General features: G+C 29.9%; 2 protein-coding genes across 5 annotated transcripts; one reads left to right on the top strand and one right to left on the bottom strand.

The window, feature by feature from the left end:
• On the top strand, positions 1-7,837 carry LOC126748573 (uncharacterized). Of its 4 annotated transcripts, none has more exons than XM_050457901.1 (4): positions 1-141; positions 6,062-6,281; positions 6,337-6,429; positions 7,208-7,837. In XM_050457901.1, the coding sequence occupies exons 1-4, from the start codon at positions 53-55 to the stop codon at positions 7,499-7,501; spliced, it is 696 nt and encodes a 231-aa protein (XP_050313858.1). In that variant the 5' UTR covers positions 1-52; the 3' UTR covers positions 7,502-7,837. The 4 variants fall into 4 exon arrangements, with proteins under 4 accessions (XP_050313858.1, XP_050313859.1, XP_050313860.1 ...); XM_050457902.1 differs by lacking the exon at positions 1-141 and adding an exon at positions 148-353 and having other exon boundaries at positions 7,208-7,755; XM_050457903.1 differs by lacking the exon at positions 1-141 and adding an exon at positions 4,409-4,566 and having other exon boundaries at positions 7,208-7,771.
• Positions 7,838-8,959: 1,122 nt separating this feature from the next.
• Positions 8,960-9,872, bottom strand: LOC126748575 (UPF0235 protein C15orf40 homolog). The gene is made up of 3 exons (XM_050457906.1): positions 9,627-9,872; positions 9,284-9,499; positions 8,960-9,231 (listed from the first exon to the last, which is right to left on the bottom strand). The coding sequence occupies exons 1-3, from the start codon at positions 9,777-9,779 to the stop codon at positions 9,118-9,120; spliced, it is 483 nt and encodes a 160-aa protein (XP_050313863.1). The 5' UTR covers positions 9,780-9,872; the 3' UTR covers positions 8,960-9,117.
• Between the last annotated feature and the right edge of the window lie 542 nt (positions 9,873-10,414).

Below are 10,414 nucleotides of genomic sequence, written 5' to 3' on the forward strand. Positions count from 1 at the left end.
ATTGCTCACTGTATATATCTGGGAAGGTAAATTTGAAAAAGAGGTGAACCGAATGCAGGGAGACTGTTGCCTGCTGATATATCTCTTATTCTATCAAGGCAATTATTTAGTAAGTGACTCGGCACCATTAAAGTATACAAGGTAAACGTTACCATTTTTTTTTTTGGTGGAGTATAGCGCCAATTGTTATTTTGTGAAGTAGTTCTCGTGGATTTAGTGAACCGTGAAAAGCGATATTTCTGTCGGTCAGTCGGTTTAGTTTTGACCAGTTGGGTGCGATTGAAAAAAAAAACAAGTGGATTTTTGTTTACAGGCGCCACCAAGAATTTTCACTTTTTTTTTTAATAAAGGAGGTGAGTGAGAAGGGGTTTTTTAATAAATGAAAGAATTTTTATTGAAGTATTATACGTGAGAGTTTTTACTATTTAGGGTGATTAACGAATTAATTATCTGGAACATCTTAATAAAGATTTACGTGGAATAGTTATAACACGCGTTATGGAGAATAAACAGGGTTGATTTAAATAAATATGGCTCTAAGATGATTTATTTACGCTTGATATGGGGTTTAAAATTGTGTTTGATTTTCAGTTTATATTAGATTTTCCAAAATGAGTGGAGAATTTTTATTTTCAGTAAAACCAAAAATATCTATGCCTGTACTAACGATACCGATGAAAATCTTGAAAAATCTGCGATATTAAAAAATGGCTTTTAAGATTTAGAGGGTATGTGTTAATTTTGTAAAAATATCCGAAAAGTTGATCATAAATGAGTTTTTTTTTCAGAATTAAATCGTAAAAATATCCTTCTCTCTTAGTACCTAATGCAATGTTACCTGCATAAGTATAGGGGTTTTATTTTTGTTCATTTTTACCTGCTTTCACCAGGACATTTACCTAAACTATTAGCGTAAGTGGCGCTAATAATTTGATATTTATTTGTTAGCATAGCTTAAGGGCCTGGTTTTTAAGTTAAAGCATAATTACTGAAAAAATGCACACAATTTTACCACATTTTTTATCAAAATCACCTTTAAAATAAGACAACTTTTTTAAGCATGTTGAGGGCATAAAAGTGATAGAAAAATTATTTTCGTTGAACTCGTAAAAATTCGAGAAATACAATTCTCGAATTCTTTTGAGTTCTTTGTCGATAAAATTGGACCACAATAAGTAGTTAAAGTATCGGAAATTGAACCTCTAACGCACTGTATAATAAAGGCCGAAACGTTGGGGGTAAAAGAAGAAAAAGTTTTTACGAGCTTGGATTTATTGACCCCTTATCCAACTTAACCCTTAAAAGTTAACAAAATTAAAAACGACATAGAAAATCTTGATTTCTAATGGCTAAACTGTTGTTATTATTGATTTTTAGGATACGCTGATGGATCTTTTAGCACTTTTTGGAAAAATGACTAAAATTCAAACACTAAAAGTTAAGATATTGATATTTTTCTCACTGGAGTGCCTGGAAGAAATAAAATAATTTAACTCTTATTGGCACGTTAATATCTTGAATTTATAGTGGCTAAAATGTTGTAACTATTGATTTCTGGGATACTCTGGTGCCTCTTTTAGTACTTTTTCAAAGACTTACTAAAATTCGTACACTAAAAATTAAGATATTGATATTTTTCACACTGGACTTCCTGGGAGAAGTAAAATAATTTAACTCTTATTGGCAACTGAATATCTTGATTTATAGTGGCTAAAATGTTAAAACTATTGATTTCTAAGATACCTTGATGGCTCTTTTAGCACTTTTTGAAAAACTTATTAATATTCATACACCAAAAATTAAATTATTAATATTTTTCTCACTGGAGTGCCTGGAAGAAATAAAATAATTTGTCTCTTATTGGCAACTTAATATCTTGATTTCTAATGGCTAAAATGTTGCAATTATTATTTTTTGAGATACTCCTATCCTTTTGGCACTATGCTTCTAGCACATCTTGAAAAAATTAGTAAAATCCATTCACTAAAAAACAATATATTAATATTCTTCTCACTGGAGTGCCTGGAAGAAATAAAATAATTTGTCTCTTATTGGCAACTGAACATCTTGATTTCTAGCAGATAAAATGTTGTAATTATAGATTTCTAGGATACTTCTAGAGTTCCTCAAGCCACTACTGAAAAAATTATTGAAATCCATACACTAAAAATCAGGATATTGACATTTTCTCTGTGCCTGGAAAAAAATAAAATAATTTAACTCTCTTTAGCAACTGAATATTTTGATTCCTAATGGTGAAAATATTGTAACTATTGATTTTTGGGATACTCTAACGGCTTTTAAGCTTTAAAATTGGGGTATGGGAAATATATTGTAAACACGCATATGAATCATATGAATAATATGAATAGCCAAAATATATATTGATTGCTTTACGTATGTTTGAGAGAGGGAAATAAGGGAAATTGCTTCGGATGACATAGAAGAGTAATAAAGTAATAAGTATAGTATTTTTAATTTTTTTTTTCAATTTTTGCAAATAAATTAATGACCCTTAAGAAAAAATTGGAATTTCAAGGGACAATATACTTATATCTCTGAAAATATAATAGCTAGAGACTTGTAAAGTAAAACTTATATGTATCATATAAGCCCATTAAGTGAGAAGCTATGTAACAAAATAATTATTTTTTTTTAAAGAAGAAGATTTCACATTTCAGTAATTTAAATAAAAAAATTGTAAGAAAATAATTTGGCTAAATTGAAACAATTTATTTTAAAATAACTGACCCAATTTCTTGGTCACGTTTTCATTTCTACCAGACTTTGTCAACTTTTTCGAATTCAATGTTTTCCATTGCATACCAACATTGGACAATAATAAGAATATAAACGGATATATGCTAAACCGGTAATTTATTGGATGTCCAAAATAATTGTCCATTGAACCAACGGTGCTATCTGGGTAAGCACTTTAGGGACGCTATTGCCGTATTTATCTTTTTCCATTCAAATTTCAATGGGTTTACCTTGTAACCAATCCATTCCTGTATAATATATATTTAGGTGCAAAAAAATACTAATCTGGTTTTGTAAGTCTTGAGTATTTTTTGGAAACCTATATTGCTTCTTAAAGAAATCAATTCTTATTTAGCGAGTTTAGTAATTTTTGCAAATCTGCTTCAACACGTTATTCTCTTGAGTGATTTGTGCTACTCTGAAAAAACTCATTTTAATACCAGTAAAATTCTCCATTGCAGTAGTGACTGGTATACATACCGATGCCAACGAACTTGTAAGTCCTCTTTCATTGTTCTATAGGCCTCATTAAGTTCTGCTCAATTACCATGTCCGTCCATATACCCGACCAAAATTTATTTGATCTTCTTATTATAAAAAATTCGTTTTCAGTAAAATTTCTTTTGTATTCAGGATAGTTAACTTGAAATTTTTGCTTTTGTTGAATATAAAGTTGGGAGCATTTGGCGTAATTATTGTGCTCAGTAGCGTAAAATATTCTATCATAAATAGCATAAGTATCGTTCCACATTCTTGCAAAAAATAGCTTGTCATAATTTTTTTCCGGGTTAGCTACGCTATCAGACCAAAACTAGTAAAAATCATTCACTATTTTAACAACTACCTCATATTCATTTTACTATATAATTAATTACACTCAAATAAAACAAAAAAGCTACCTTTATTTAACACTTAAGTATCCGCCAAAGCTACTACTATTAAAAATAAATAAAATCACGCGACATTCCAGGCGAGTGAGGCATCATAATTGAGAGACGCTAGAATCTACCTTCAGTACAATTTCAAATAATTGTTATAAATTGGCAAACGGGCCGGGCATATTTCAAATTGGCTGTAGGAAATCTTTCCTCTATAATACTTCTTTAAATAGTTATACTTAATATTTAAGCAGTGTAACTGTGGCTCTATTTAACTGTGCTTTTTCTTGAGATGATATTGAAGAAAAAACTATCTTTTAAATAAAAAAAATACCCTTTTTACACCCTTTACTTATCGTACCTCAAAAACCAAGCATAACCATAACAACCAAGTTGGTCAAATAGTCATCTATATCTTTTGATGTTTATATTTAGACTTATTTAGATAGAAAAATAAAATTAATTTTAAAAAATATGCATTATAATAATGCCTACGTGGACGCCATTAATGGAAAACTGATTTTTATCCAAGAAAAAATGTATAAATGGAAATCTAACTATATTTTATTGCTAAAACTCTTTTTGAAACATCCTGTATATTTTTGTAAATTAACAACATACAAAAATATACAGGATGTCAACAACCGAATTCACTCTGGTTCTGAATATTAGTATCGGTTTATAGCTCGACCGCGTAATATATAAGTACTTTCTTCACATGTATAGTTTAATTTCTTAAGTGAGTTTTAACCAGATATACGTTTTAAGAAATATTAAACATAAAAGTAGTTTTTCAATAAACGAATAAAGTGAGCCCACACTGTTTCAAAAACAGAACCTTACAAGAAAAGTACACATTATATTTTTTGCCTCTCCTCTCAGTATATGGGTGCCACAGATATTAACCGCAATAAGGAATATTCTTATGGTAAGAATGAAATAATTTTTTTAAATGTATTTTTAACTCCTAATAAACGCTTATAAAAAGTGAAAAAAATCTTAAGTTGTTGCACGAATATTTAGGTAAAAATATATTTTTTCTTAGCTTTGCATTCCAAGTAAAATATGTAAATTTTTTATTTTGGTTCCACAAAAATAAACAGTTCTGTAACCTCAAATTCTCTTTCCCACTTTAATTCCAGTGAGAAAAAGCAAACATGCAAATCACCCAAAAAAAACATTACATCCAAAAATCCAATTAAAACAAGCAGATACAGAGCAATCAAGTTTTTTTATTCATGGTATTAAGTTACAACTGAAATATATTATGCATGGGCCACTTGTAGCTAAGTCCCACCTACTTTCCGTGTAGGAACTACATGTGGGTTAAATAAGAATAATAATAGAATTCGTTTCCGTTGACCGATTTGGTAAATGTACACCTTAAAATAATCAAGATGCAATCTATCATTTTTAGTTTTTTTTTGTTGCTGCTGCTAGGACGAATTTAATCTTAAAACTAAAACTTTGACAATTGATGATTTCTCTGCATTATCATTTTTCATATTGCTTCAAGATTCAACGTTCAAAAATTTCACACAAAAGCATCATAAAAAATAAATAAACAATAAAACGAATCTCGGCAGTTTCCGCAAAAGTGGTTGTGATGTAAGGTCAATACATCTTAACCAAAGAAGGAAAAGAACAATCAATTACCTGCTGATTGCTGCATGTCGAATTGTATACATAAAAAACAAAAGATCTGTTCGGCCTTCACCTTTTTGTAAATATAGAATACATACTACCATTTTTTTTTATTCGTCTGAGTCGGTTCCACTTTTATACAAAGTGAAATACTGCGAGTGTATGAAGGAAAACCGTGTACTACCGATATAGCACAATTTCCTGTTCTTAACCTTGCAAGAATTACATGCATAGTTTTAAATCTGATATGATCAATTTGATTGCTCGATTAATATTTATTCTGTTTTTTTTTCTTTGCCATAAAAACTAAATGAAATGGCAGGTTTATTTGACACTGAGACATGAGGTTGAGATTTAACCACACCCTTAAATCTAACATATATGTAAGTAAATATGATATTTAATATTGATACAAAAATCCTTCAAGGCCATTTGAGGATGTCCACGGATGTCCAAATAATAAAACTTTCAAATCCTGGTACCTTACTCATATATTTTCTATGAAAATCAGTTTATCACCTCATTGCGAATATTCCAAGAATTCTCAAATTTAACCAGACTCAAAATAAAAACCCTTAAGTCTCGGTCTCAAAATATTTTCTATATGTCCCGAAGGTTACATGTTTCGCTTAAAATAAAACATCATCACACCTTACAAACTAGTAATAACTCTCACGAGATGACCTGCTTACTACTTTCAGTACTTCAGGGCTTTATTTTTTCTCTTTGAGATAATGGACGAGTTTTTTCAATCTTAAATATATATTTTTCTATTTCAGAATGATGCTACAGCTTGCAATACTTTCCTTACTTTCCCTTAGTTGCATAGCTAACCCCAACCCTGCAAGGATTTACAATGTACTTATAACTTCAAAGAAAAACCTCTCCCCGAGTCACGCACAGCCAGTTTACGAACCAATCTTAAGAACAACATCCATTGGATATGCCTTTCCACCATTTTATTATACATCCTTAGTACAAAATATACCTGCAAATTATGTAAGTTAAGATGGTCAGTTTTTCACAGCATTTTAATATAATTTTGGGCTTTTAGATTAGCCCAGACTACTCTGGAATCCAAAGGGTTGAAGCAACAAAGAATGTCCAAAGTCAAGAAGAGCCTTCAAATGGTCCTGGACAGCAGCAGGTATTCTTTACTATTTATTACTATTTTACATAAGCAATCGAAATACTTGTAAAAAATGACAAATACAAATAAATAAAACACAAAATTTACATAACAAATATTATAATCTAACCAACATCCTGCTTATCAACACACGATGCATAACATTGCTTCTAAATTTGCTGAGTGAGCCTGCAAATGGATCAAGAGATAAATGTGGATTCAGAAGACTTAATGATCGACCCAATAGACTGTGCATTCCATAATTTGTTCCATAGTACCCAACTTCTAATGTTTCATTTCTTTTGAATATACGAATGGGCACAACGAATGGGTCAAGTCAATTAAACCATTAATAATTTTATTGAGAAAACGGATATCATTAACTTTTCTTCTAATATAATTAGGCAATGATGTTGAGTACCAAATTTAAAAAGCTTATGAATTTCCTCTGAACTTGTTCTAAATTATCGATGTGTACAGCATAGAATGGAGAACAAACCACACTAATTGAGATCTTACCAAAGAGCAGTCTAAAATTATTAAATATATAGAAGTGAAAAATTAGGCGTTAATATTAAAATGACACCAAAAGATTTCATTGCATTATAACGATCCGGAAAAGTGATTTTGGTGTCCAACAAGATTCCCTGATCCTTTTACCAGATTTAACATTTTTCACTTCTTACTATTTATGGACTGTGTCAATCCTGCGTTGATTTCTAAAAAAAGATTAAAGTTATCCCTTTCAGTATTACCAAACCTATATATATTTCAATCATTCCTTTTCTGTTTCTAGCAATTACAAACTGACTCAAACCAACCAACCAAAGTCAGTACTCAAAATAGCCCACCTATCGCACCATCTGGACAATTAGTTCCTCAGTATGATCCCACAGCCCCAAACTATTCTCAGTATATTTCAAATGGTGATGAAGGAACCAGTGATGTTCAACACCAGAATCCAGTGCTTCCTCCATTACAACAATCCCATGAAGAAACTGACCCAAAAAAGGTTATTGCTAATTTAAGGAGAAATAATGGAATTCCTGATGTTCCTCCACCACCTTTGCCGGTCAGAATGAAGCAATAAGACTTGTTTGAAACTGAAATTTTTAGGCTGATATTTATTTTGTTGTCATTTATAGTTAAGATTAAAGGGTTACACAACTGTACTGTATGTTTTAAAAATACACTGTTTACAGTAAATAAATGTTTTTAAAAATGCATGATAAAACCTAAAAAAAAATTGCTATAATTTTTCTTCTAGATGGATTTTATAGTATGTAGAATTGTATCTTTTTTTATGGTTTTTTATACTCTCTAGATTTAGTTGCTTTAGTGCCTTTAAGTGCTAATTTGTTATATATTTTGTATCGAATTTACATATAGTAGATAAATACCAATCTCAGACATTTTAAATTATTGGGAAAATTTCACTACATTATCACAAAAATTGTTAATATATAATATATATTTAATAGAAATAAATCAAATATATTATTAAAATTTTATATGTATGTAAATATTTACTAGTAAGTTGTATATAAAATTGTCTGACCTGTGGTTAATATTAAATTTTCTTTTAATAGTAAAAAATAAACTGTTTTAATTTCAGGAGCATTATGTTGACTAGATCAAATGAAGCTAATGATTTGGGTATCTTGTTTGATCAGCAATTTTGCAATTTGTAATAAGGCTCTTAAACAGCTGGGGGTTATACAGCATAATAACATTTTTTCCCTGAAATATTGTATTATACATATATATTCACTTGTGTTTAGAGTATTGCTATATTATGGTATTCACATTCAAGATATTGAGAAGGACCAAAAGGTTTTTAAATATTGCTCTTTTTGAGTAGATCTATGTCCAAAGGCATAAAAAGTCGTGCTTTTTTATTTCTATTCAAATTAATTAATAGTTTGATTAATAATGATCTTAATTTATTCAGTCTCTTTAATTTTAATGCTCCTAAATGTATTCATGGCTTAAGAAATGATCATTTGTTTAAGAGTGGTTCTCTAAGAACTAGTTATGGGTTCCATACTCCAATTACCTGATGCAAAGAGGTTTTGAATTCCCTAGTAATGGTTGATTTTTCTGTACCTTATAGCACTTTTAAAATTTGTAAAAGTATTTGTAAGTTACATTCCTAATGGTCACTTTACATTCTTAAGTAATTAGCAATTTTTGGTATTCTAGACTAATTAAGGCCTTATACATATTTTACCATCTTAATGTAAAAATGATTTGCTTTTAGATTATAATCATATTGTAAAAATTGTCTTACCATTAAAAGGAATAAATTAATTTCATATTGAAAAATATAATTAGTGAATCTTGAAAATCATTTAAACAATCATTAGTAAATCTTGGGATTTTTTTTGACATCTTTCTTGTGATTTAGAAGAATATTATGATATTGAAAAGAGGTATACAACCATAGCTACCCAGTATGTATTTTTTATATAAATGGTTTTTAGATTTTCATCCCTTTAACCCCTAGCAACCATTTGATATATCAATTTCAAAAAAGTAATTGTAGATGTACATTCAAAATAATAATACATTTACTCCCTTCATATTAACTAATCAAGCAAAAAATTAACATTTTTTTGTCTTATTTAATTTCCAAATTTTTTATTACTTTTACATGTTGTTGCCTTTCTTGTTGGGCAATATTAGGGAAAGTTTTTCCTAATATCATCAATCTTCAGTCAATCTCGACCCATCTGGTAATTCCGCATTAAGTTTCTCTACAATAGCTGCCTTTGAGATCCCACCAGAGATTTTCAAAACTTTGTTTCTTGACTTATGACCCTAAAATCATTAGTTTATATATATCATATTTAGTCATAGTAAATTAATATACCCTCTCTAGTGTCACATGGCTTGATTTTAGTCCGAGGAATGATGCCATATATTTTACAAGTTCCGTATTGGCAGAACCTTCAACTGGGGGAGCATTTATTTGAACATTTATGCCTTCTTCAGTTACTTCAACTATGCAATTCTGTTTTGCTCCAGGTTTAGCATAGATCTCCATGAGAATGCTACCTTCTGGGTTAGTTTTTAAGGGGCCTTTTGCCTGGAATATTATAACATTAAAAAAAACATTGGCAATATACACTGACAACCAAAAACCTTTTCTTCAGTGTATTGTTTATTTTATAATTTACTTAGGAAATGTATTGTGGCAAATTTGATTGATTTACCGTTGGTTTGTCAACTTTTGAATCCTTGGAGGATTTGCCCTCTTTTATTTTTGGCTTTTTTGGCATGTTTCTGGGGCTTGTACTGCAGAAGAATTGTTTGGTTAGGAAAATGTTGGCCCCCAAAACTTTAGAAGATTTCCACATATAAACCATGAACGGCAACTCATTAAAAATAATAGAAAAACGAAAAAAATCAAATTATTTTTCTTTTCAAGGTTTGTTTTGGTTATGGTTCACATAACCTAAAAATTTTGACTTGTTGATTCGCATTCCTATTGGCCCAAAAGATCACGTGGTTTCCAGCTGATTTTATTGACATTGACAGTTAATATTTCATTCATTTTAGGGTAAATTTACAATCAATTCCACCTTAAATTCAAGTTCCGCATAAGAATATGTAAATTTAAAAAAGGAATTCAACTTCAGTATGCATTATAAGTTATAAATACTTCGTTGATTAAAGGTATGTCATAATCCATTAAAGTTGTCAAGTCCAAGTGCTAACATAACCTACAAATCTTGAAGTAATTTGGGCTTAGAAAAGAATTTAAACACATAAAACCTTTGCAAAAATACATCAAAATGTGACAAAGAATAATGGGAATCCACTAAATACAACAACTAGAGCCAAAAGCATCTACAGGTTTATTTGCTCTAAGTCATACATGCTTCTCCTAACGTTCCGTCAAAATACTTATGGTCACGTTATTTCAATGCTTAACGTAAGTTAAGGTTCACGTGATCCTTTTATTCTGAGAAAATTCAGTCATTCACCTTGACCAATGAAT

This window comes from Anthonomus grandis, chromosome 22 (assembly GCF_022605725.1).
Source record: "Anthonomus grandis grandis chromosome 22, icAntGran1.3, whole genome shotgun sequence".
Taxonomy (NCBI): domain Eukaryota; kingdom Metazoa; phylum Arthropoda; class Insecta; order Coleoptera; family Curculionidae; genus Anthonomus; species Anthonomus grandis.

Excerpts from the sequence above, each read along its gene's own strand:
- LOC126748573 (XM_050457901.1), top strand. The coding sequence starts at position 53 with ATGCAGGGAGACTGTTGCCTGCTGATATATCTCTTATTCTATCAAGGC. Across the intron at positions 142-6,061 it reads GCACCATTAAAGTATACAAG|AATGATGCTACAGCTTGCAA; the intron begins GTAAACGTTACC and ends TTTCTATTTCAG. Across the intron at positions 6,430-7,207 it reads ATGGTCCTGGACAGCAGCAG|CAATTACAAACTGACTCAAA; the intron begins GTATTCTTTACT and ends TTCTGTTTCTAG.
- LOC126748575 (XM_050457906.1), bottom strand. The coding sequence starts at position 9,779 with ATGGTTTATATGTGGAAATCTTCTAAAGTTTTGGGGGCCAACATTTTC. Across the intron at positions 9,500-9,626 it reads CAAAAGTTGACAAACCAACG|GCAAAAGGCCCCTTAAAAAC; the intron begins GTAAATCAATCA and ends ATAATATTCCAG. Across the intron at positions 9,232-9,283 it reads GCCATGTGACACTAGAGAGG|GGTCATAAGTCAAGAAACAA; the intron begins GTATATTAATTT and ends TAATGATTTTAG.